Source organism: Salmo trutta, chromosome 3, assembly GCF_901001165.1.
Source record: "Salmo trutta chromosome 3, fSalTru1.1, whole genome shotgun sequence".
NCBI lineage: Eukaryota > Metazoa > Chordata > Actinopteri > Salmoniformes > Salmonidae > Salmo > Salmo trutta.
Genome location: NC_042959.1, coordinates 64,317,324 through 64,345,216, shown reverse-complemented (window position 1 = coordinate 64,345,216; position 27,893 = coordinate 64,317,324). Strand labels below are relative to the sequence as shown.

Below are 27,893 nucleotides of genomic sequence, written 5' to 3'. Positions count from 1 at the left end.
CAGAAGGTTATTTGCTCCAATGACAGAGGTCAGACAGAGAGTCATCCAGTCAATGCTCCATCCAGTTACTGCTACAGGATATGAGTTTATCCCCAATAGGCCTATCAACTGTGGGGAGATCCCGCTGAATTGGTAAACCCTGGGAAACTACAGTGGAATGACACTGACAACACCATATGATTGACTGATTAGATCACAGGTGTCAAACTCATTCCACAGAGGGCCAAGTGGCTGTGGGTTTTCACTCCCTCTATTGTACTTGATTGATCAAGGACACTACTTAGTAAGGAACTGCCAACACCTGGCTGTCTATTGCTTAATTGAAAGGAAAAACCTGCAGACACTAAACCCTCAATGGAATGAGTTTGAAACCCCTGGATTAGACCACATGCAAACCCTTTTATCTCACAACTTCCTGGTGCCAAATGCACTCTATTCAGAATTCCAGCATTGCGTGCCATTTTGCCATCTCTAGCAGCGTTTGTGCTAGTCCTAAATTAAAATCTGAAAAAAACATTTAGCATCGTTGACATATTAGGTCAATCCATAGCCTAAACCGGGGTAAAACAGGAATTCTAACATTAAGTGAATTAAATCAATCATGTCTTAATTAACATTGAACACTTAAGTTACATAGGCTACAATAAATCTTTAATATCTTAAAGGTGTTGGTTTAAAAAAAAAGGAGACCGTCAGAACGCACTGTTTGAGTTTGCAAACCGGAAGGTAAAGAGTAAATTCTTATACGAAAGGGAAAGCCCCGGTTTCGCGGATTTGGTTATGTGAATGAGAGAGAGTTTACGGACTATTTGATTCGTTGCAATAAAAGAAGGAACATAATAGCCTACTGATTTTCTTCACTTGTCTACCTGCAGTGATATTGCAGGTGTGTTACCGTCAGTTAGATTATTCAACACATTTACTACAAATCAGTTGTGATTTAATTTATTTAAATGATCAGTTTACACATTTTCTCAAAAGGAACATTTATGGATTTGGAGAATAGCCTCGAGCCATTCTTGTATTGGCATGGCAAATTACATTATTAAACTCCAAATGCAAAACAACATTTGGATACTTTCGTGGAGAAGGAGACTGTGCCTAGGCTATAGAAAACATACATTGAATTGGCATTTGAATCACTGCTATGTTTTGAGACGACAAACACCTGAGGCTGATTCCAGGATACTTGATCCGTGTTCATGCCGAGGACCATGACCATGAACGGTCACCAGACTCAAACCACAGTACCACTGGATTTGCGCACCACCAAGAGGGAGTGTGGGAACAGTGCCGAAGGTACTCCCACCAGCAAAGGTCGCTCCGTTCTGGTGAGAGTGCCGTATCCCATCGCCCCACTCACGGAGGATGGCTGTCCAAACGGAAATCTCAGCCACACTGTGGAGCCGCTGGCGCATCGTTGTGGATCATCGTTGATAAGACCTCCTGTGAACACGGGAAACCCGGCAGTTCTGGAGAAAAAACACTCCCCAGCTGTAACTTCTCACACGCCATTCACTCCGAACCCTGGTGAGCGCAGCACAACAGACACACGAACACAGGACATATCTTCCTCGAGGCTTCCTTTTAGAAAACGTCAATTTCCTACCGAATGGGAGACGCCGGAACAGTCACGTACCCCACCCGGGAGAGAGGAGCGCTTATCCCCCTTCAAAAACAAAGACTTGTGCTGCAGACCGAGTCCTCCAAAGATTGTATTAAAGAGCTACGACGATGAGAGCATTGGTTCCCTGGCATCGGTCTCACACAGACAATTGTCCGTCACCAGCGGGTTTGACAATGGACACCAAAGCGTCGATCCGGTTCGTTCAATGCAAGCACTCCGTCCTTACTGTAAGTTAGTCGCCCTTGCAAAATACACGTAAAAAAATATTAAAATGAAAGTGTACAGCCCATTACATTATTATTCAAAGTTTATCCCATCGTATTTTCATATGTTTCCTAATCGAGCAAAACAAAATGCGTAATCATATGACAGTCATGTTATAACTGTATTAATTTGACTATAATCAAAGTTATTGGTTTGAAAGAGAGTATACTTATGAATCAGTTAGTGGTCATTTGCCTTTGAGTCAAACTGTTTTTTTTTCTGTGGAATGTTCCTTCATAGAACGTGTGTGTCATTGTGCAGTGATGGTTAGTCCTGTTTTGGAACCCCAGTCATTGAGAAACTGTTTTGCCAGACCTTCCAGCGATAAATTATTGAACTGATTAAAAACATGTCAATGGGTCATCTGTAATTTCCTTATTTCACAGTATTGTACCAAACATCTCTCTCGATCTGCCCCCTCCCTCGGTCACCCAGATCCCTATCCAGGGTACCCATTCTACTCCTGGCCCAGCAGGTCACCGCTGGTTGTGAACGTGCCTGTCTCTCACCTCCAGTCCTCTCTTTACCCGACGGGACACACCGAACAGCTGCTGGCAGATGTTGCCCAGGCAACGTGCCAAGATGACGACGGCGACACGTATGTTTGTTTTTGAAAACCCTACATGCATTGAACTTCAGTTAGTCTCATGAAGCAGATAAGGCCTAGTACTGTTGTCCTCTGAGGGTTCCTTGCTAACCCTGACTACCTGCTAGGCGCTATGGACTGGGTCAAGTTCAGTAGGTGATTTTTGTTTTCCATTTCAAAACATTTTACATATGACCCTGATCAGTTAGGTATGTGTTGGAGGGAGAGGAGATGTCACACAGTCTGTTTGTTTTGGTCTATGATTCCCCTGGCTGTGAGGGGTGTTGGTGGTGAGAGAGGAGTGTGCTGTGTGTACCCTTACCACACCACATTCTCTACCTTCATTTCACTTCCTGTCTCCGTAATGATTAATGGAGTCAATTCTCTGCTCTGCTGCTCAGTGAAAGTGTCACTGGGTGAGGGGGATTCTGGGATTGAACTTGACCTCTGTGATCTGTTTGCATTGTTTGTGGGTGTCTTCATATGAGAGACAGGCTTGTCTCTGGGAGGCTGGGATGACTTTTACAGTAAGGTGACCAGATACCTACACACACAAAAAAATGAACAAAGAAGATAAAAATATCCCATGGAATAATAATACAAAAATATATATATATATTTTTTTAAAACCCCTTTTTCTCCCCAATTTGGTGGTATCCAATTGGTAGTTACAGTCCTGTCCTATCGCTGCAACTCCCGTACGGACTCGAGAGGCGAAGGTAGAGAGCCGTGCGTCCTCCGAAACACTACTCAGCCAAGCCGCACTGCTTCTTGACACAACGCCCACTTAACCCGGAAGCCAGCCGCACCAATGTGTTGGAGGAAACACCGTACACCTGGCCACCGTGTCAGCGTGCATTGCGCCCGGCCCGCCACAGGAGTCGCTAGTGCGCGATGAGACAAGGACATCCCTGCCAGCCAAACCTTCCCATAACCCGGACGACACTGGGTCAATTGTGCGCCGCCCCATGGGTCTCCCGTTCACGGCCGGCTGCTCACAGCCTGAACTCGAACCAGGTTCTCTAGTGGCACAGCTAGCAGCGTCTTAGACCACTGCGTCACTCAGGAGGCCACCCATGGAATTATTTTTAACTATACATTTCCGCTACAGTCCTTTTCAAATACTTTAATTACTTATAACATAAATGGATTAACCCCTCAAATGTTTCTTAATTTTAGCCTACCTTGGTCATTTTTGAATCACCCCAGTTTGGTAGCCTATGTGGTTGGAAAGGTTTTCTGGCTATGGGCATGGTTGTTCATGCGGTTGTTACAATGTATCACTGACCAAATGTTCTCATAGAAGGGAGCAAACAAGTTTGATACAAGTGGCGAGACAAATTTGACATTGAAATCCGATTGCATACAGCTTTTGATGACTGAAATATCAGCCTCAATTTAACTTCAGAGTTGCTTTTCTTTCTGGGGGATAATCAGGGACATTGCCAGTACTAGCCTGGGACAGGCCACGAAAATCGGGGACGTCTGGTCACCTTTTGTTAGAGGTTAAGGAGTGGATGTGGTACATTCAATCACATGTTAATACCAACCTCACGCACCGATGCCCTCTCTGACCTTCTACACCTGAGCACTCACCTGTTCACTGACAGAAATGCGAGGACGATACAAAAATACTCATGTGACTGAAATAAGTCCTTCCAAGCATGACATTGCAAAGTCATGTTCCTGTAGTTTAAGTGCTGTGTGTCACTGTCATTTGCATCCCATCACAACAAACACATGATCGAGAGAATGCAGACCTGGCTGTGGGTTTCGAGCCATGGCAGTTCCGCTTGGGATGATTTCATGTGATGTAGAGCCCAGGGACCAGCACTGAAATCAATCAGGAAGAAACCACCTTGCAATCTGATCACAGGATGTTTAAGATGTATAAGAGTGCGTTTACATTTCAGTGCTCGTTTTTTTTGTGGCTTTTTTTAAATGTACATTTAAAAAAATAATAATAATCAAACAGTACCTAGGCGGTTGCGCTGGGGCTTTTGGGTGCTGTTCTCATGTTTGGGTGCTGTTCTTATGAAGTCAAACTACTTGTTCTTATGAAGTCAAACTACTTGATGAAGTGGTAGACTGTAAAGAAGTACATTTCCCTGGCTGGTACCTACTTGTATTGTGGTCTGTCTGATGAAAAGTTAGATTTCAGCAGAAAGACAGCGCCGCTTCTCAGCCCCCCCCCACCATCCCCAAGTGTGTCTGTGTGTGCGTGTGTACTTACGTCAATGGGGTGTTAATCCTCAGTTCTCATCACCTCTGAGCCCCTCAGTTTCGGGAAAACCTCTGAGCGTGCGCCTCTCAATGTGTGACTGTGGTTTTCTCAGGTCTTTCTGTATCTCTCTGTTTTCATTTCTCTGTGTTTTTAAATGAATGAGCTCAAAAACCCAAACATCCGCTCCTCACTTCCTCATTTACCGCTTTCTCTCTCTCTCTCTCTCTCTCATCGATCTCTCTCGCTTTTTCTTCTGATCACTTCCCTGCTTATCTTTCACTAACATTCTCTCACCCCTGTCTCATTCTCCCCTGTTCATTGTCCTTCTAGCTGCTTGAATGAAAGACAGGTGTGTAGTCAGTGCAGTAACATGGGGATAGTACAGAATGTATTTGAGTATAGTCATGCTTATAGAATACAGGTGGGGATGAAGTTTGTTCAGCAGTTCCTTGTAAACCACATGTATTGTACCCAACAACTTTGGCTCACCGCTGTGCTTGGCCAGGGATATGCTTCCAACCTATGCAGACATGTAGGTAGGGGAGGGGTCAATAAACTGGAGGAAGTAGCTATAGTGCTGCCATGGCAAAAATCAAACTTTATTTGTATAGCACATTTCTTAGAGGATACATTTGCATTTCAAAGTGCTTAACATATTAAATAGTAAAGCAAAATAAGTGGACATGAGACTAATTGATTAAAATAAATATAGAATGGTATAAAAAAAGTAAATAGTATAACTAAAAGTAAAAGTATGGCTAAAAATGTCTTAAGATTTTTCTTAAAAATGTCTCCAGTTTCTGAGGCCGCCCTCAGATCCTCTGGCAGTCTGTTCCAAAGGCCAGGACCATAGAGGCTGCTTTAAAGATCAATGAAGTAATATTTTTTTTCATCGTTTCCAAAACTGACAGGCAACCATAAAGGCTATGTCAGGCTCCAGACTTAGGGTGGCTCAGTTGTTAGAGCTTGGTGCTTGCAATGTCAGAGTTGTGGGTTCAATTCCCACGGGGGTCCAATTTGCAAAAAGTAAGAAATGTACGCATTCTGGATAAGAGGATCTGCTAAATGACAAAGGGTTTTTAAAAAGGATTTATTGTAAGTTGGACTGTGGTGTGTTTCTGGTTCCCCTTTGTTTTAATACACCTGTCTTAAAGTCATCACTCGCTCAGCTGGTCTGCTGGCCACAGCAACCCGCATTCCCTCGCCTCCCCCCCAAACAGGATACCGCATGTACGCCACTGCCAGTCTCTGTCGCTGTGTGTGTGTGTGTGTGTGTGTGTGTGTGTGTGTGTGTGTTTTGAGTGCGGCCCTGCGCCTGTGTGCTTTGGATTAGCTGGTGCTGTGGTCTGCCCCACTTCCAGGAACAGGAGAGCACACAGTTTCATCTTGAGAGAAAGAGAGCGAGAAAGAGAGGAACCTTGTTCAAGTGTGTGATAATCTCACCATTGCACTGAATGGAGACACTTGTTACTAGTAGAGGTCGACCAATTATGATTTTAACGCCGATACGATTATTGGAGGACCAAAAAAAGCCCATACCGATTTTACATTTTATTTATTTGTAATAATGACAATTACAACAATACTGAATGAACACTTATTTAAACTTTAATATAATACATAAATACTATCAATTTAGCCTCAAATAATGAAATGTGTTCAATTTTGTTTAAATAATGCAAAAACAAAGTGTTGGAGAAGAAAGTAAAAGTGCAATATGTGCCATGTAAAAAAGCTAACGTTTAAGTTCCTTGCTCAGAACATGAGAACATATGAAAGCTGGTGGTTCCTTTTAACATGAGTCTTCAATATTCCCAGGTAAGAAGTTTTAGGTTGTAGTTATTATAGGACTATTTCTCTCTCTACGATTTGTATTTCATATACCTTTGACTATTGGTTGTTCTTATAGGCACTTTAGTGTTGCCAGTGTAACAGTATAGCTTCCGTCCGTCTCCTCGCTCCTACCTGGGCTCGAACCAGGAACACACCGACAACAGCCACCCTCGAAGCAGCGTTACCTATGTAGAGCAAGGGGAACAACCACTCCCAAGTCTCAGAGCGAGTGACGTTTGAAACGCTATTAGCGCGCACCAGCTAACTAGCTAGCCATTTCACATGGGTTACACCAGCCTAATCTTGGGGGTTGATAGGCTTGAAGTCATAAACAGCGCAATGCTTGAAGAATTGTGAAGAGCTGCTGGCAAAACGCACAAAGGTGCTGTTTGAATGAATGCTTACGAGCCTGCTGCTGCCTACCATCGCTCAGTCAGACTGCTATATCAAATCATAGACTTAATTATAACATAACACACAGAAATACAAGCCTTTGGTCATTAATATGGTCGAATCTGGAAACTATCATTTTGAAAAAGAAACGTTTATTATTTCAGTGAAATACGGATCCGGTCCGTATTTTATCTAACGGGTGGCATCCCTAAGTCTAAATATTCCTGTTACATTGCACAACTTTCAATGTTATTATGTACAATTCTGGCAAATTAATTACGGCCTTTGTTAGGAATAAATGGACTTCACACAGTTCGCAATGAGCCAGGCGGCCCAAACTGCTGTATATACCCTGACTGCTTGCACGGAACGCAAGAGAAGTGACAGAAATTCATGTTAGCAGGCAATATTAACTAAATATGCAGGTTTAAAAATATATACTTGTGTATTGATTTTAAAGAAAGGCATTGATGTTTATGGTTAGGTACATTGGTGCAACGACAGTGATTTTTTGGCAAATGCACTTGTTAAATCATCACCCGTTTGTCGAAGTAGGCTGTGATTCAATGAGAAATTAACAGGCACCGCATCGATTATATGCAATGCAGGACACATTAGATAAACTAGTAATATCATCAACCATGTGTAGTTAACTAGTGATTGATAGTTTTTTAAGATAAGTTTAATGCTAGCTAGCAACTTACCTTGGCTTCTTGCTGCCCTCGAGTAACAGGTAGTCAGCCTGACATGCAGGCTCCTCATGGAGTGCAATGTAAGGCAGGTGGTTAGAGCGTTGGACTAGTAACCGGAAGGTTGCAAAAACGAATCCCCGAATCCCCCCTGAACAAGGCAGTTAACCCCCGTTCCTAGGCCGTCATTGAAAATAAGAATGTGTTCTTAATCTGACTTGCCTAGTTAAATAAAGGTGTAAAAAAAAAAAAAAAAAAAAATCGGCAAATCGGTGGCCAAAAATACCGGTTACCGATTGTTATGAAAACTTGCAATCAGCCCTAATTAATCACCCATTTCGATTAATCGGTCGACCTCTAGTTACTAGGTCAGTTAGGTGTTGAAAGCTTTTTGAGGAATGTTGGGAGAGGCACCTCGCAAACACTCATCTGGGGACTCTTTTTAATCAGAACTGATGCCATTACTGTTGCCATCCTCATTGTGCTACAATAATGCATGTTTGTCGTCTATTCACATACTCCACAAATACATGTTTACTACGTGACGAAAAGACTGCTGCAGATTCATTCATTCTGCTTCCTCACTGCATGGGAGAACCCAGTCAGTTGTTTTTGATGGATTACCTATTATCACTGTAATTACTTGAGTGCCAATGTTGATCTGGTGGGAGCTTTTAGGCAAATTAAGATGGTAGTGAAGTGCTGCTACAGTGAGCTGCGGACAGACATACAGTCTTGCGACAGTATTCATCCCTCCCACTTGGCATTTTTCCTATTTTATTACAACCTGGAATTAAAATATTTATTTTTTGGGGGGGGGGGGGTTGCATCATTTGATTTACACAACATGCCTACCACTTTGAAGATGCAAAATATTTTTTATTGTGAAACAAACAAGACAAAAAAAACTGAACTTGAGCGTGCATAACTATTCACCCCCCCAAAATCAATACTTTGTAGAGCCACCTTTTGCAGCAATTACAGCTGCAAGTCTCTTGGGGTATGTCTCTATAAGCTTGGCACATCTAGCCACTGGGATTTTTGCCCATTCTTCAAGGCAAAACTGCTCCAGCTCCTTCAAGTAGGGTGGGTTCCGCTGGTATATAGAAATCTTTAAGTCATACCACATTCTCAATTGGATTGACGTCTGGCCTATGACTAGGCCATTCCAAGACATTTAAATGTTTCCCCTTAAACCACACGAAGTGTTGCTTTAGCAGTATGCTTAGGGTCATTGTCCTGCTGGAAGGTGAACCTCTTTCCCAGTCTCAAATCTCTGGTAGACAAACAGGTTTCCCCAAGAATTTCCCTGTATTTAGCACCATCCATCATTCCTTCAATTCTGACCAGTTTCCCAGTCTCTGCCAATGAAAAGCATCCCCACAGCATGATGCTGCCACCACCATGCTTCACTGTGGGGATGTGTTCTCGGGGTGATGAGAGGTGTTGGGTTTGCGCCAGACATAGCGTTTTCCTTGATGACCAAAATGCAACATTTTTGTCTCATCTGACCAGAGTACCTTCTTCCATATGTTTGGGGAGTCTCCCACATGCCTTTTGGCGAACACCAAACGTGTTTGCTTATTTTTTTCTTTAAAACCTCTTTGGGCTAGACGTGCTGCTAGCTCCCCACCTCGACAACATCCGGTGAAATTGCAGAGCGCGAAATTCAAAATACAAAAATCATAATATTAAACATTCATGAAAATACAAGTGTCTTACATCGTTTAAAAGCTTAACGTCTTGCTAATGCAGCCGCTTTGTCAGATTTCAAAATGGCTTTATGGCGAAAGCATACCACGCGATTATCAGCCCCCGCGTACAAAAGCATTAAAAACATTTTCCAAACCGGCAGAAATAGAGAGAAAATAAATCACTTACCTTTGAAGATCTTCCTCTGTTTGCAATCCGAAGGGTCCCAGTTACATAACAAATGGTCATTTTGTTCGATAAAGTCCTTCTTTATATCCCAAAAAGTCAGTTTAGTTGGCGCGCTTGATTCAGTAATCCACCTATTCCTCTCGTTCAAAATGCATAAAGGAATCCCAAAAGTTACCAATACACTTAATCCAAACAAGTCAAACAATGTTTCTAATCAATCCTCAGGTACCCTAATATGTAAATAAATGATAACATTTAAGACGGAGAATAGTGTGTTCAATACCGGAGATAAATAACGAAGTGCGTGCCCTCAACCACGCGCGCCACAAGACTACAGCCAATGAGAGCCACCTAGGAAAAACTACTAATTCTAGCTCATTTTTCAAAAAACAAGCCTGAAACCCTTTCTAAAGACTGACATCTAGTGGAAGCCATAGGAACTGCAATCTGGGAGGATTTTCCCATAGCCATTTCAATGGGTGGTCACCTCCAAAAAAAAAAAAAAAAAATTATGGATGGATTCTCCTCGGGTTTTTGCCTGCCATATCAGTTCTGTTATACTCAGACATTATTTTAACAGTTGTAGAAACTTCAGTGTTTTCTATCCAATACTACCAATTATATGCATATCATAGCTTCTGGGTGTGAGTAACAGGCAGTTTACTTTGGGCACCTCAGTCATCTGAACTTCTGAAAACTGCTCCCTATCCCTAAGAAGTTTTAAGCAATGGCTTTTTTCTCGTCACTATTTCGTAAATCCCAGCTCTGTGGAGTGTACGACTTAGTGGTCCAATCTCCGCTGTGGAGCTTAGCAGCTCCTTCAGGGTTATCTTTGGTCTCTTTGTTACCTCTCTGATTAATGCCCTCCTTGCCTGGTCTGAGTTTTGGTGGGCGGCCCTCTCTTGGCAGGTTTGTTATGGTGCCATATTCTATTTTTTAATAGTGGATTTAATGGTGCTCATGGGATGTTCAAAGTTTCAGATATTTTTTTTATAACCCAACCCTGATCTGTACTTCTCCACAACTTTGTCCCTGACCTGTTTGGAGAGCTTCTTGGTCTTCATGGTGCTGCTTGCTTGGTGGTGCCCCTTGCTTAGTGGTGTTGCAGACTCTGGGGCCTTTCAGAACAGGCATGTATACTGAGATCATGTGACACTTAAATAAAGTCAACCTGTGTGCAATCTAACTAATTATGTGACTTCTGAAGGTAATTGGTTGCACCAGATCTTATGTAGTGGAGTCATAGCAAAGGGGGTGAATACATATGCACACCACTTTTCGTTTATTTTTTAACATTTTTTTTTGAAACAAGTAATTTTTTTTCACTTCACCAATTTGGACTATTTTCTGTATGTCCATTACATGAAATCCAAATAAAAATCTATTTAAATTACAGGTTGTAATGCAACAAAATGGGAAAAACGCCAAGGAGGATGAATACTTTTGCAAGGCACTGTAGCGCTTGGCTATTTGCGCAAGGGATAAGTAGCGTGAGGAATTGACTCAGTGCAAAAAGACAACTAAAGCTTACTGCAAATTTTTTTTTTTTTGTTACAAGCCGTGTTGTGTAAAGTTCATTTGTTTCAATGTACCGGTAGGCACCTGTGGCTTATAGACATGTGCGGCTTATTTATGTTCAAAATAATAATATTTTTTAAATTCAGTGGGTGCGGCTTATATTCAGGTGCGCTTAATAGTCCGGAAATTACGGTACTTGTATGTATAATCAGGTGCTCGTCCTTGCTCAACATTAACAGAAGCGCTACAAATTACAGTTAATAAATTGACAACTCCTAAATGGAATAAAATAAACCAAAACTTGTTCCTCATAAGTGTAGCCTAGGTTGTGCGGTCCTCAAACAACGTGTCCACTCCGACAATGAGAATGGTAAAAGACTGTTGTAGTAATAAATTGAATGCATTGCAGAAATTACCATAAAACATTGTAGACTAGAAATTGGGGAAATGAAAGGTAAATGTACTACTGGTGATTCAGTGAACGGATTAGTCCACTGAGACAGGTGTGAATCCATCAGGTCACTTTTGCCATAAAAATATATATTATATACTGCTCGACCAAACAATCGACAAGTCGGCTAAATGTGGTCAAGCCATTTAGACAGATACACTTGTGAATGTGGTGAGGGGCATTTGTACGGTGTGAGGGGTGGCATTTGTACGGTATGGGTGGTTCTCACTTACCGGTAAGGGGCGCTTTGAGGAAAGAAAACACACACGGCCAAACACAAGTTCTGCTTTTCACACTGATCAGACGGCTGAGTGGCTTCACTGTGCTGTATGGCCGTTAGTCAGGTCAGATTGCGAGAGAGGGACGTCAACACTGTCACACGTTTTACTGTTATGAGACTGTCTTGTGGTCACCTTCAGTTGCACCAGTCACCTCAGTGCCGGTTAGAACTACACTTGTATGGAGATGGGTTTCAATTACAAACTGTCATTCCTATTGTGTCTTTCTCTATGTGAAAGATTTGTTTACTCAAGTTGAATAAGAAATGATGAAAACAAGGTTGTATTGGCTATGGTTTGTTGACCTCGCTACACAGAAGAGATGGCTGGTTGTGATTGGTTAGACCTGCCTTCTGCATTGACCTCAGTCAAACACCCGCCTCCAAACCTCAGACTCTGTATAATGTTACCACATATCTCCACACTTGTGCTATGCATTGTACGTGTTGTGTTGTGATTGTTTTGTGAAAGATGCATCCATCCAGCCACTCTAAGTGTGTGTGAATATGAAGGTCTACGGTGACAGAGGTTGATCAGAGATGAACAATGTCTCAATGATCAGTCTGTATTAGTAACATACTGCCCTACATGTTCCTAATGCATAATGTTAGGTTTAATTACTCATAAGTGCAGGTAGGCACGCACCTGTCTTCAAGAGAGGCAGTTATGAGATCCACCCAAGGCTGTATGCTGATAAGTGTTCTGTTAGGACTTGCCTTAAATCAAGCTCAGAAAGAATGTAATGTTTCGGCTTGGCACCCAAATATTACTTTAGCTGTCAAGTCCGTCTCTCTCTCTCTTCCTGGCAAACCAGAGCTAAGCTGTATGACCTCTCCCTATCTCACACACGAGCCCTCCAACATAAGTTGTGAATTATTATATATATTTTTAAACCTGTGTTCACTTTGATGTTGATGCTAAGGGAATTGTTGGTTCAAGCTATGGACTAGTACTACAATTTCTACTGAACAAAAATACAAACCCAACATGCAACAATTTCAAATATTTTACTAAGTTACAGTTCATATAAGCAAATCAGTCAATTGAAATAAATTGATTAGGCCCTAATCTATGAATTTCACATGACTGGGAATACAGATACGCATTTGTTGGTCACAGATACCTTAAAGGTAGGGGCATGGATCAGAAAACCAGTCAGTATCTTGTGACTGATTTGCCTCATTCAGTGCAACACAGCTCCTTCAGAGTTGATCAGGCTGTTGATTGTGACCTGTGGAATGTTCTCCCACTCGTCTTCAATGTCTGTGCGAAGTTGCTGGATATTGGCAAGAACTGGGACACGATGTCGTACACCGATCCAGAGCATAAGTTGTGAGTTATATATATTTTTAAACCTGTATTCACTTTGTTGATGCTAAGGGAATTGTTGGCTCAAGCTATGGACTTGTACTACAATTTCTACTGAACAAAAGGCTCTGCTGATATCAGCGGATAATTGGCACGACAATGGGCCTCAGGATCGTGTCACGGTATCTGTGTGTATTCAAATTGCCATTGATAAAATTAAATTGTGTTCGTGGGCCATTATTTGGCAAAGGCTCTGAACATTCCTGCAGTCAGCATACCAATTGCATGCTCCCTCAACTTGAGACACCTGTGGTACTGTGTTGTGACAAAACTGCAAATTTTAGTGGCCTTCTTTTATTGTCCCCAGCACAAGGTGCACCTGTCAAATCTAATTTTATTTGTCACATGCGCCAAATACAACAGGTGTAGACCTTACCGTGAAATGCTTACTTACAAGCCCATAGCCAACAGTACTGCTCAAGAAATAGAGTTGAGAAAATATTTACTAAATCAAAATAAAGTGAAAATAAAAAGTACCACAGTAGAATGACGTAACAATAACGAGGCTATATGCAGGGGGCACCGGTAGCGAGTCAATGTGCGGGGGTAGCAGCAGTATAAAAACAAATGGCGGCCGGGGGGGAATGTAAATAGTCTGGGTGTCCATTTGATTAATTGTTCAGCAGTCTTATAACTTGGAGGTAGAAGCTGTTAAGGAGCCTTTTGGACCTAGACGTGGCGCTCTGGTACCGCTTGCCGTGCGGTAACAGAGAGAACAGTCTATAACTTGGGTGACTGGAGTCTTTGACAATTTTCGGGGCTTTCCTCTGACAGGTCCTATTATATAGGTCCTGGATGGCAGGAAGCTTGGCCCCAGTGATGTACTGGGCTGTACGCACTACCCTCTATAGCGCCTTACAGTCAGAACTGATAAGTTGCTGTGTAATGATCATGTTGTTTAATCAGCATCTTGTCATGTGGATGGATTATCTTGGCAAAGGAGAAATTCTCACTAACAGGGATGCAAACAAATGTTTGCAAAAAGAATTGGAGAAATAAGCTTTTGGAACATTTCTGGGTCTTTTTATTTCAGCTCATGAAACCAACACTGTGTTTATATTTTTGTTCAGTGTAGTTATGTGGAGGACTGTATGACATATCAACTCACAACTCTCTGAAAGAGAGTGACATGTTTTTGTCTCGGGACATTACATTTGTATTGTATAGGCCTGCAGCACATACCATTTGTGACCAGTGTTAGAATGCCAACAAGGTAGATGCTGGAGATTAAAAAGGTTTTCTGCTAAATTTGTTTTGTATAAGAGCAATGCATGAAAGATGGTCTCTTTGTGTGTAGGCCTATGTATTTTCTTTATCTTCCCTTTCCTCTTTGCAGTATGCAAATATGTTACTCATCTCCTCAGACTTTAGTTGTATTTGCAGTAGGTAGACATGCCAAACACCAATATGTTCTTTAGTCTGTAACTGTTTAAATGGACAATAGATCAGGAAGTTAACAAAAAAAGCTTATTACCATAAATGTGCTAACCCCAAATTCTTAGTGAAGGTACTTTTAAATGATTCTCTCTCAAACTGTCCCTACCCAATTTCCTGTCAACCTTTTTTCTCTTGTTCTGCATTTACGATTGATATTCATTGGAGGAAGCTGAAAGACATGAAAACACACAAAGCCCCTAATGGAGACCGTAGTTCTAATGGTTTAATGGTGATTATCTTCCCCAATACAGAGAGGGCCGTGCCATTGTCACAAAACAGGAAATTACATCAAACCAAACGGGTGTTTACTGAAATTAGCATATAATGTCAAAAACAAGGACATTTCTAAGTGACCCCAAACTTTGGTGTGTGTGTGTACAAAAATATATACATACACACACTACCGTTCAAAAGTTTGGGGTCACTTAGAAATGTCCTTGTTTTTGATCGAAAATCACTTTTTTGTCCATGAAAATAACATCAAATTGATCAGAAATACAGTGTATACAATGTTGTAAATGACTATTGTAGCTGGAAACTGCCTTTTTTTAATGGAATATCTACAGTACATAGGCGTACAGAGGCCCATTTTCAGCAACCATCACGCCTGTGTTCCAATGGCACGTTGTGTTAGCTAATCCAAGTTTATCATTTTAAAAGGCTAACTGATCATTAGAAAAACATTTTGCAATTGTTAGCACAGCTGAAAAATGTTGTGCTGATTTTTAAAAAAGCAATAAAACTGGCCTTTAGACTAGTTGCGTATCTGGCGCATCAGCATTTGTGGGTTTGATTAGACTCAAAATGGCCAGTAACAAAGCACTTTCTTCTGAAACTCGTTAGTCTCTTCTTGTTCTGAGAAATGAAGGCTATTCCATGCGAGAAATTGCCAAGAAACTGGAAACTGGCTCTAACCAGAATAGAAAGGAGTGGGAGGCCCTGGTGCACAACTGAGCAAGAGGACAAGTGCATTAGTGTCTAGTTTGAGAAACAGATGCTTCACAAGTCCTCAAATGGCAGCTTCATTAAACAGTACCTGCAAAACACCAACAGTGAAGAGGTGACTCCGGGATGCTGGCCTTCTAAGCACAGTTTCTCTGTCCAGTGTCTGTATTCTTTTGCCCATGTTAATATTTTCTTTTTATTGGCCAGTCTGAGATATGGCTTTTTCTTTGCAACTCTGCCTAGAAGGCCAGCATCCCAGAGTCGCCTCTTCACTGTTGAGACTGGTGTTTTGGGGGTACTATTTAACAAAGCTGCCATTTGACCCAACCTTTGAAAAGTAGTGTGTGTGTGTGTGTGTGTGTGTGTGTGTGTGTGTGTGTGTGTGTATATATGTATATTAAAAAAATATATCTCCAAGAATTCCTGTCATTCTTCCTTGTTCCTATGTTCTTTCACTTTACATACTATATAAATAGCAGTTTCCTAGTCAACTTGAACAGTTTAACAGGCTTTGTAATGAGTCATGCACCACACTGCTCTTCTCTCAGCCTAACTGTCAGTTGTGGAGAATCAGGTCATAGGTCAAGTGAAGTTAGCCAGTGCTCGGCCATTCAGTAATGGTGCAGGGGCAGACAGGTGAGATACATTTATGGGTTAGCCTGACTTTGTCAACATATTGTAGGTTTGTGTAAAGGTTTTACACACAGTAGGCCATCACATGCCAGTTAATGTGTCAGTCCGTTTGTAGGCCATAGGATTTCTCAGGTCAGTCAATCAGTTTCTATCCTGGCCCAGAGTTAGCTGGCTTAAAGGTTAGTCAGGGTGTCAGTGGGTTTCTGTGTCATGACATATCAACAGCCACTTTACAATCATGCAGGAGTTGTGAAAAAGTGTAAATTTAAATATCAGAGTTTGTGTGTATAAGAATGTATGTGTACCTGTTATTTGTGTGTAGTTTTGACTCTGGTGTATGTGTTACAGGGCTCTTCACATAGCAGTGGTGCAGGGGCAGGAAGCTCAGATCCAAAGAATGATCCTTCTCCTGGGACTGGTTCACACAGACCTGGACATCTATAACAACCTAAGACAGGTGAGATGCATGTACAGCTGAGCACACAGCTGTGTTTTCAGAAATGTCAGGACTTTTGAGTGTAAAAATCCTATTTTCCCCAACCCCATAACCCTTAAGATTAAAATAGCATTTGAAAAAAACTCCTGAAGACCTGAAAAAGTAGTTAGTCTACCTTGTTAGGACATTGGGGTCCTGATAATGTAGGAAAACAAGTACACACACACACACACACACACTTGCCACTCACTGCAGATTTCAGATCACAACAACAAGGAAAGTTGTGCCCAGCCTCTTTACCGTACACAGACACACACCTCTCGGCTGCCGGTTATCAGAAGAAATGTAGTTTCTGGTTACCTGTGCTTACCGCAGGCCAAAGTCACACGCACAAAACTATTGCTTGGAAGGATGTGCTATGATTGGTATCCTTTGTTCAGGGCTGTGTGTTCTGAAGTGATGTTTTGTGCTCTTCTCTTTTCATCAATGCCCCATGGCCTTTTCCCATCACTTTCAAATGAGTCCTCTTCCCCCCTCCAGTGTGCCATCATGTCCTGTCAATGCCACATCCCCTCTGCAGCTTTGTTAGTCTGCCTAATCACCCCAGAGAAATCACCCTGAACCCTTCACACACACACACACACACACACACACACACACACACACACAGACAGAACTGGGGTTTCAGACAACACATCACTCACTTACCAGAAATAACGTCGGTAGTTTGTGTGTTCTCACCATTGAGGTGAGACTGAGGCATTTACAGTGATATCCTGTCTGTAGTGTATAGTCTAGCAGACAGGCTGCATACGTTCATGCCATGTGAGGAGCCAGGGGGAGATTTCAGTCCAGGCTGAGAGACATGATGCTCGCCACAATGATGTGACTACCAGATAGGCCTGTGCTAGATAACAAAATGACCCTATTGCCAAGCCTGAGAACAATTTTATTGTTTATTAGATTTGTCAGTGATAATCAAGTAAATGACTATATAGGATAGTCTGTAACCCAAAATAAACATCTTAAAAACACACTGCACAATACTTAAAAAAAATTTGTCAGCAAATGTTTATTTTTTTAAAATTCTCTAGCCATTCTAAGCAATTCAATGTGTTGTGCAGTCCAAACAATACTTCAGTGGTCACTTTAATTAAACGGTTTGACAGAGTTAATATCAGTACTGAGTTGCATGTGCACATTGTGCGACTACCAGATCAGCTGCAGCACTGGTGCTATGAAACAGCTGTTTGATACTCCCACACTGTCACCACTACTAACCAAACACTGACATCTACTAGCTGGTGCACTTCCCAATTATCTGGCCAATGCTACTCCCATGTTAGATTATTCAAGTTCCCTGGAAACTGTTCAAACTGTTGCAAATTAATGACCATGGCCTTAACGCTACTGTTGCCACTTTGTACATTATGCTTTGTGTGTGTGTGTATGCTTGTGGCATGCAGTGTATTGTGTGAGGCTTCTACAGTACACTTCTACAGTGAGGCTTTTACATGTGCACTTAGTGTCCTCATTCTGAGAAGTCACATGACCCCGCTCTGCACTGTTTCAACATACGTTGTTGCTGAGGTTGAGGGTAGAATCAGGGACTTTCCCTTTCTGTGCTAGTTGCCATCTCTCTGATCTTATCTCAGTACATTGTGAGTTGACCCCTCCTATAACTGCATAAATTATACAAAAGAACTAGTAGAATGAGCTCTTCCATGGTATGTCAAAGGCCTTTGTTAGTCTTTCCTGGGAAGTTGCACAACTATAACATTAACAGGTCATACCAGGAAGTACACCCTATGCACACCTTTAGTTTCTCATATTGTTTTTACCTCTTCCTCCTGTTCTTTGTATCCTTGTCTTTGTCTGGCACACACCCACCCGTTCAAGGCTTTTCCTCATACCTAGAACTCTCCCCTCCACTCCTCTGTTCTTCTGGTTTTTCCGCTCATTTTGTTGGAATGTAACTCTGGACACAGCCAGCAGGGGAGAGGGAAGGGATTTTCCCTCTTATCCCGTCTATCCCCTTGCCTCCCCTCTCTACCACTTCCAGCTATTCCTCTCCCTGGCTTTCTTACCCTAGGCTCCCCCTTCTCTCCTTCCCCACACTCTGCCCCTCTTATCTGTGCTGTTTTTGTTTGTCATTCTGGAATGGTTTACAGGAAGCTAGTACTAAAGTCAATGAACTTGAGTGTTTTTGGACCATCATAAAAGCTTGGATTTGTCCTTTGATTAAGTATTGTGACATGTTGATGGTTACGTCCTTTACGGCTTCGTGTTCAGGGACATTCTAGGAAGTACAAGATGACTGAGTCAGACTGTTGGTAGTTCATGGGAGGGCAAACACTCGGGTGTGTGTGAGATCAGTCATGAGTAACTGAAAATTCAGGGAAATAGGAGTGTTTTCTCAGGAAGTGAGGGCCACTGGCATTGAGACATTTCACCAGTGTTTTCTCCCGCCAGTGCTTTGGTATTTTACTGCTGTTCTTTACTGGAACATAAAGTATTTTTGCTCTATGCAGGCTGATCCAGATCGCAGTTTATTCATTGTGGAACAGACGGTTGTAGGTTACTGCTGTAGCTTACATCTTAATACTGCAATTTCAAATTTCTCAAGTAGACAATATTGCATTTATACACAAAATATTTTCATAACCATTGCAGAATAAATTCTTCAGCTTTTCTGTCCATGATGTGTTCATATAGACTAAAATAAATTACCATGTAGATCTAATTTAATTGGGGATATTAGATATTATTTCAAGTATTTTGCATCAAAGTAAGCATGGTTTATAACATGCAGTAGAATTTAACAAGGGAACAGACAGTTCATATTTCACATTGAAGTGTGTCTACCACTACGATAGTTTCAGAATTCAAGGGCAGTGCAGCATAGGTTTGAGAAAAAGTAAATGCAAATAAATTCAAAACGATCTGTTTACAGGTCCCGAGTGGCGCAGCGGTTTAAGGCACTGCATCTCAGTGCATCACTACAGACCCTGGTTCGATTCCAGGCTGTATCACAACCGGCCGTGATTGGGAGTCGCATAGGGCGGCGCACAATTGGCCCAGCGTCGTTAGGGTTTGGACGGGGTATGCCGTCATTGTAAATAAGAATGTTCTTAACTGACTTGCCTATTTAAATAAAAAAGGTCCACAGCAATTTGCAGTTGTCTTTCATAAACTGTCAGCCTAGGACTACAGAAAATGACACTGCAAAAGTTTAACATTCTACAATCCCTTCCAAAGACATTGGATCAAGTTCGCTATTGCCTTTAGAAAACGGCCTCGCCTAATTCGAATACTTCCAAAGTATACAGCAAATAAGGGTGTTATTGTCACCATCAAAGATGAATGGAAGTTTTTCAGCCGGTGTTAACGTAAGTTCACAGCGCAGTTTCAGGACGGGTCTATAACGGGAAACATGCGTATGTATGGCGTACGCCAAGTTTATAAATCAATACTTTTGTATGTGCGCAGTCTTTACATAAATGGTGACAGCAGATATTTAGTGTGAAATTTATCCAACGTTTATGAGGCTCCTAGTTTTCAAATGTTCTTGTTTAATGAGATTGTTGTTTAAAGAATCTCCCTCTTTCTCAGACCCCTCTTCATCTGGCTGTGATTACCCATCAGGCCCAGCTGGTGGGGGCGTTGCTGCGTGCGGGTGCTGACCCGGGGGCTCTGGACCGTAACGGTCAGACAGCGGTCCACCTCTGCTGTGAACACGGCCAGCAGGCCTGCCTCTCTGTAGTCCTTTCCCACCCCTCCATCTTGACTTGCCTGGAGGTCAGGAACTATGAGGGTAAGTTACTACTATGTTGGGATCAATTCCATTTCAATTGAGACAATTCAGGGGATTAGTTTAAATTGAATTCATCGACTCAAAATTCCCCTGAACTTTCCACTGACCTAATTGACAGTCTGTTTCTGCTATAGCCAGCTCCTTTGTGGTAGTCATGCCAGACATGGCTTGGCTAAAACAATAATATATCTTTATTTAACCAGGTAGGCCAGTTGAGAACAAGTTCTCATTTACAACTGCGACCTGGCCAAGATTAAGCAAAGCAGTGCGACAAAAACAACACAGTTACACATAAACAAACGTACAGTCAATAACACAAAAGAAAAGAAAAATAGAAAGAATCTATGTACAGTGTGTGCAAATGTAGGGAGGTAGGCAATAAATAGGCCATGAGGCAAAAATAATTACAACTTAGCATTAATACTGGAGTGATATGTGCAGATGATGATGTGCAAGTAGAGGTACTGGGGTGCAAGAGGGTAAGTAATAATATGGGGATGAGGTAGTCGGGTGTGCCATTTTAAAGATTGGCTGTGTACAGGTACAGTGATCGGTAAGCTTAAAGTTAGAGGGAGATATAAGACTCCAGCTTCAGAGATTTTTTGATGCGGAGAACTGGAAGGAAAGGCGGCCAAAGGAAGTGTTGGCATTGGGGATGACCAGTGCAATATACCTGCTGGAGCGCGTCCTACGAGTGGGTGTTGCTATGGTGACCAGTGAGCTAAGGCGGAGCTTTACCTAGCAAAGACTTAGATGACCTGGAGCCAGTAGGTTTGGCGACGGATATGTAGTGAGGGCCAGCCAATGAGAGCATACAGGTCGCAGTGGTGGGTAGTACATGGGGCTTTGGTGATAAAACGGATTGGACTGTGATAGACTACATCCAGTTTGCAGAGTAGAGTGTTAGGGGCTATTTTGTAAATGACATCACCGAAGTCAAGGATCGGTAGGACAGTCAGTTTTATGAGGGTATGTTTGGCGGCATGAATGAAGGAGGCGTTGTTGCAAAATAGGAAGCCGATTAGATTTAATTTTGTATTGGAGATGCTTAATGAGTCTGGAAGGAGAGTTTACAGTCTAATCAGGCACCTAGGTATTTGTAGTTGTCCACATTTTAAGTCAGAACTGTTCAGAGCAGTGATGCTAGTCGGGCGGGAGGGTGTGGGCAGCAATCGGTTGAAGAGCATGCACTTAGTTTTACTAGCATTTAAAATCAGTTGGAGGCCATGGAAAGAGTTGTATGGCGTTGGAGGTTTGTTAGCACAGTGTCCAAAGAAGGGCCAGATGTATACAGAATGGTGTTGTCTGTGTAGAGGTGGATCAGAGAATCCCCCGCAGCAAGAGCGACATCATTGATGTATACAGAGAAGAGAATTCAGCCCTGTGGCACCCCCATAGACTGCCAGAGGTCCAGACAACAGGCCATCTGATTTGACACACTGAACTCTGAGAAGTAGTTGGTGAACCAGGCGAGGCAATCATTTGAGAAGCCAAGGCTATTGAGACTGCTGATAAGAATGAGGTGATTGACAGTCGAAAGCCTTGGCCAGGTCGATGAAGACGGCTGCACAGTACTGTCTTATCGATGGCGGTTATGATATTGTTTAGGACCTTGAGCGTGGCTGAGGTGCACCCATGACCAGCTCGGAAACCAGACTGCATAGTGGAGAAGGTACAGTGGGTTTCGAAATGGTCGGTGATCTGTTTATTAACTTGGCTTTTAGAAAGACAGGGCAGGATGGCTATAGGTCTATAACAGTTTGGGTCTAAGGTGCCTCTCACTTTGAAGTGGGGGATGACCGCGGCAGCTTTCCAATCTTTGGGGATCTCAGATGATACGAAAGATGTTGAATAGGCTAGTAAAAAGGATTGCAACAATTTCGGCAGATCATTTTAGAAAGAGGGTCCAGATTGTCTAGCCTAGCTGATTTGTAGGATCCAGATTTTTCAGCTCTTTCAGAACATCGGCTGTTTGGATTTGGGTGAAGGAGAAGCGAGGGGTGGGGGGTTGGGCAAGTTGCTGCAGGGGGTGCTGAGGTGTTGGCCGGATAGGGGTAGCCAGAGGGAAAGCATGGCCAGCCGTGGAAAATTGCTTATTGAAATTATCGAAGATTTATCAGTGGTGACAGTGTTTCCTATCCTCAGTGCAGTGGGCAGCTGGAAGGAGATGCTCTTATTCTCCATGAACTTTAGTGTCCCAAAACTTTTTGGAATTAGTGCTACAGGAAGCAAATTTCTGTTTGAAAAAGCTAGCCTTAGCTTTCCTAACTGACTGAGAATATTGGTTTCTGACTTCCCTGAAGAGTTTCATATCGCGGGGGCTATTCGACGCTAATGCAGAACGCCACAGGATGTTTTTGTGCTGGTCGAGGGCAGTCAAGTCTGGGGTGAACCAAGGGCTATATCTGTTAGTTCTACATTTTTTTTTTTTTTTTAAATGGGGCATGCTTATTTAAGATGGAGAGGAAAGCACTTTTGAATAGCAACCAGGCATCCTCTACTAACGGGATGAGGTCAATATCCTTCCAGGATACCCGGGCCAGGTCGATTAGAAAGGACCTGCTCGCTGAAGTGTTTTAGGGAGCGTTTGACAGTGATGAGGGGTGGTCGTTTGACTGCGGACCCATTACGCACGCAGGCAATGAGGCAGTGATCGCTGAGATCCTGGTTGAAGACCGCAGAGGTGTATTTAGAGGGCAAGTTGGTCAGGATGATATCTAAGAGGGTGCCCATGGTTACAGATTTTGAGTTGTACCTGGGAGGTACCTTGATAATTTGTGTGAGATTGAGGACATCTAGCTTAGATTGTAGGACGGCCGGGGTGTTAACCTCTCTAGGGTATGTGGGACGAAATCGTCCCACCTACTCAACAGCCAGTGGAATCCCGTGGCGCGATATTCAAATACCTTAGAAATGCTATTACTTCAATTTCTCAAACATGACTATTTTACACCATTTTAAAGACAAGACTCTCGTTAATCTAACCACACTGTCTGATTTCAAAAAGGCTTTACAACGAAAGCAAAACATTAGATTATGTCAGGAGAGTACCCAGCCAGAAATAATCAGACACCCATTTTAAGCTAGCATATGTCACATAAACCCAAACCACAGCTAAATGCAGCACTAACCTTTGATCTTCATCAGATGACACTCCTAGGACATTATGTTATACAATACATGCATGTTTTGTTCAATCAAGTTCATATTTATATCAAAAACCAGCTTTTTACATTAGCATGTGACGTTCAGAACTAGCATACCCACCACAAACCTCCGGTGAATTTACTAAATTACTCACGATAAACGTTCACAAAAAACAGGATTATTTTAAGAATTATAGATACAGAACTCCTTTATGCAATCGCTATGTCCGATTTTAAAATAGCTTTTCGGCAAAAGCACATTTTGCAATATTCTGAGTAGATAGCTCGCCATCACGGGCTAGCTATTTTGACACCCACCAAGTTTGGCACTCACAACTCAGATTTACTATAAGAAAAATTGGATTACCTTTGCTGTTCTTCGTCAGAATGCACCCCCAGGACTTCTACTTCAATAACAAATGTTGTTTTGGTTCAAAATAATCCATAGTTATGTTCAAATATCCTCTGTTTTGTTCTTGCGTTCAAGACACTATTCGAACGGTGACGCGCGGCCGCGTATCGTGACAAAAAAAATTCTAAATATTCCATTAACGTACTTTGAAGCATGTCAAACGCTGTTTAAAATAAATTTATGCGATTTCTCGTAAAAAAGCGATAATATTCCGACCGGGAAACGTCCTTTCCGTTCAAAGACTCAATCTAAAATGGACTCTTCACGTGCACCCGTCTCATTGTTCTCAGATCGACTACTATCCAAATGCACTACTGTTTTTCAGCCATGGGCTGCAAAGTCATCATTCAACGTTCTGGCGCCTTCTGAGAGCCTATGGGAGCCTTGGGAAGTGTCACGTTACAGCAGAGATCCTTTGTTTTCAATAAAGAGAGTGTAGAAGGCCAAGAAATGGTCAGAGAGGAAACTTCCTGTACAGAATCTTCTCAGGTTTTTGCCTGCCATATGAGTTCTATTATACTCAGACACCATTCAAACAGTTTTAGAAACTTTAGCGTGTTTTCTATCCAAATCAAACAATTATATGCATATTCTAGTTTCTGGGCAGTAGTAATAACCAGATTAAATCGGGTACGTTTTTTTATCCGGCCGTGCAAATACTGCCCCCTATCCCCAACAGGTTAAGCATATCCCAGTTTAGGTCACCTAACAGTACGAACTCTGAAGATAGATGGGGGCCAATCAATTCACATATGGTGTCCAGGGCACAGCTGGGGGCTGAAGGGGGTCTATAACAAGCGGCAACGGTGAGATGTATACTACTGCCCCAAATAAAGCCAGTAACCCCCCAACAATGTTTACAACATTCATGCCTAATGTATGGGAATTCCCATATTCATGTGGGAATATTTGAGTTGCGACACAGATACTAACGTTATATGTAGCACACATTTCAAATGGTTGCTTGACTGACTTAAGTTGTGTAAGTTGAATAGAATTGCACTGAAAGTGACCTACCTATTTGATATGATTAGAGCTTAATCTACTGGTATTATTGATTCTCACATATCCCCCTGTTTCACTCATGCTGTGGGTCCCATGGTGGTGGGTGTGTGAGGCAGAGAGGGGAAGAGGGCATTTCCTGCTGTGGTGGTCTGTGTGACAAGTCTGGGCACAGCATGGTTTGCCTTGTACTCAAAACAGCAGAAAGCCCCTAGAATACACATGGGCTCTAGAGCGTGTGATTCTCTTCTTAACTGCTTATTGTTCCCCCCCTCTCTCCAGGACTCACCCCTCTCCACCTAGCTGTACAGGGTGGACACAAGGAGCTGGTCAGAATGCTGCTGGATGCTGGGGCGGACATCAACGCTATGGTCAGTCACCTCCCTCCCCTACCTAACTCTCCCCTTAATGCTGGGGCATTTCAAATGGGCTTTGAGTTATACTGAACCTACTGCATCATACCAGGTAATACTCATTAGAGTAATTCCAGTTCCACTTTACAGAATGTCCCCATTCTGCTCTCTCTAAGCAGGACATCAAGAGTGGCCACAGTCCTCTCATACACGCAGTAGAGAACCACAATATGGACATGGTGCACTTCCTCATAGAGGTAAGGCTATGTGTGTATGTGACTCAGCTGTTCTACTGAAGTCAGCTCATCTATATTTAAAATGGTCTGTAGGTCCTCCCCTGTTCCCTTTTTAGGTTTCTCTTTCCTTTCTGGGAAGATGATTTACACGAAAAATGTTAAGTGGCTCTGTTTAGTTACACATCGTCAAAGACTGACCGTGCTACTTATTTTTACCGCTTATATCTTCTCATCAATCTCCCGCTTCCTCTGTCCTCTCTCCCTGCCCCCTCCTCATCAGAATGACTGTAATGTGAATGTCCAGTCGTACAGTGGGAACACGGCCCTGCACAGTGCCTGTGGGCGAGGCCAGGTAGACACAGCCAGGCTGCTACTGAAGAACAGAGCCGACAGCAGTGTGAAGAACTACCACAATGACACCCCTGCGATGGTGGCCAAGAACAAGAAGGTGAGGGAGGAGAAAATTAATGCACTGGATCTATGGAAGAGGGTCTTTTCTTCTTCTGTTTCACGCTAATCAATAGCGTTACGCATATGTAGGAGAATAAAAACTGAAGTTAGTGGGTTAAATAAACGATAGTGTGGACATAGGACTAAACTAATCCTTGTGGGTGCTTCCCTCTAGTGGCTGTACCTAATAACAATTGTCATTTCTTGTGAACAGCAAAGCAAAACAAACTGACACTGACAAACTGTACCAACAATAAAACACACAAATAATCTAAGGAATGTGATTACTCAGTAGCAGGCCCCACAGATGCAGTGAACTCACTAGTTGTCATTGCAGCACTGTTGCTGTGTGTCCTCTCAGGTAACCTAACCCTTTAGATCTCTGTCCTCTCAGGTAACCTAACCCTTTAGATCTCTGTCCTCTCAGGTAACCTAACCCTTTAGATCTCTGTCCTCTCAGGTAACCTAACCCTTTAGATCTCTGTCCTCTCAGGTAACCTAACCCTTTAGATCTCTGTCCTCTCAGGTAACCTAACCCTTTAGATCTCTGTCCTCTCAGGTAACCTAACCCTTTAGATCTCTGTCCTCTCAGGTAACCTAACCCTTTAGATCTCTGTCCTCTCAGGTAACCTAACCCTTTAGATCTCTGTCCTCTCAGGTAACCTAACCCTTTAGATCTCTGTCCTCTCAGGTAACCTAACCCTTTAGATCTCTGTCCTCTCAGGTAACCTAACCCTTTAGATCTCTGTCCTCTCAGGTAACCTAACCCTTTAGATCTCTGTCCTCAGGTAACAGATGTACTACGAGGGAAGGGCTCCAGAAACCAGCAGCCCAAAGCTCAGCAGTGTGTACCAGCCTCACCACACAGGAGCACACCCCACTCACAGAACAGAGGTAATGGTGAGACGAGTACACACTTATGTGCATCGTGCATTCAGGCACACAGTAAACTCATCACACCCCTCTGTCCCCAGGTTCCCAATCTCCCAGCCTAGGCATTTCACCATTGGCCACTCCCACAGCTTCGCCTCTTCACCGCAGCGCATCCCATTCCCCCAGGGCACCTCCCACTCCCTCTCCTCACAGCCAATCAGCAGAGAGCCTGTCAGGCCGCCAGTCTCCAATGAAGCCCCACGAGAGCGAGCAGCTGCCGGTGAGGCTAGGTTCCGACAGAATGACTGCAGTGGACATCAGCCTGGCCCAGAGAAGGACCTACTCACTGACCCACAGCTACCCTCCAGCAATGCACCACCAGTCCCCCATCACTGATGCTCAAATAGGACATTTACTAACCTACTACTCCCCTGGAGTCCAGAGACCTCTTTATCCAGAGCCTCCCTTTATCCTCCTCCACACCAACATCCCTTACCCAGCCACTGTCTCTACTGCCTCCCAAATGACCCCTGGCCAATCCCGGCCCTCCAGCCACTGCAGCGACCAATCAGATGTCTCCATCACGAGCGTCAGCATGGGCAAAGGTAACAGTTGACAAAGAGGTGCGCTTTCAGTGTCCCTGCTGAGTTAGGTTCCACCACTGTTTGAGTTATTGGTTAGTGACTAGAAGGACTTGAGCTTAAAACGAGGAACAGTTTATTTACTACTGTTGGACTATAGAGCCTATGCTGGTATGATTATGTACCTCTAGCGCTCAGCTGGATGCATATGGATTTGTAAAGAGACTAATGCAATGAAACCTACACTGGAAGAATAAATGTTATTGCAGTTTCCTGAATAGACTTCATTCAGAACTTATCACCGTGTGTGGAAACTGGAGCTCCACCAGGTCTTGAATGTTGCTACCTTAATTGAAATTCATGATTTCTTTTCTGGTTAACTTTGAATAATGTAAGTGATAAGTCCAAGAATAAATATTTTTCTACATTAAGTTATTTTCCTATGCACTGCTATTTCTTCTCA

At 42.8% G+C, this 27,893-nt stretch overlaps 1 protein-coding gene across 2 annotated transcripts; it reads left to right on the top strand.

The window, feature by feature from the left end:
- Window positions 1-733: 733 nt before the first annotated feature.
- On the top strand, window positions 734-27,858 carry LOC115183305 (B-cell lymphoma 3 protein homolog). Of its 2 annotated transcripts, none has more exons than XM_029744638.1 (9): window positions 734-1,854; window positions 2,327-2,489; window positions 16,476-16,584; window positions 20,176-20,377; window positions 25,220-25,308; window positions 25,467-25,547; window positions 25,807-25,974; window positions 26,765-26,870; window positions 26,951-27,858. In XM_029744638.1, exons 1-9 carry the CDS (start codon window positions 1,203-1,205, stop codon window positions 27,463-27,465), a joined length of 2,085 nt encoding a protein of 694 aa, XP_029600498.1. In that variant the 5' UTR covers window positions 734-1,202; the 3' UTR covers window positions 27,466-27,858. The 2 variants fall into 2 exon arrangements, with proteins under 2 accessions (XP_029600498.1, XP_029600504.1); XM_029744644.1 differs by having other exon boundaries at window positions 735-1,854; window positions 25,470-25,547.
- The last annotated feature ends 35 nt before the right edge of the window (window positions 27,859-27,893 follow it).

Coding starts and splice junctions, on each gene's coding strand:
- LOC115183305 (XM_029744638.1), top strand. CDS start 1,203: ATGCCGAGGACCATGACCATGAACGGTCACCAGACTCAAACCACAGTA. Junction 1,855..2,326: donor GCAAGCACTCCGTCCTTACT/GTAAGTTAGTCG, acceptor TCGGTCACCCAG/ATCCCTATCCAGGGTACCCA. Junction 16,585..20,175: donor TCTATAACAACCTAAGACAG/GTGAGATGCATG, acceptor CCTCTTTCTCAG/ACCCCTCTTCATCTGGCTGT.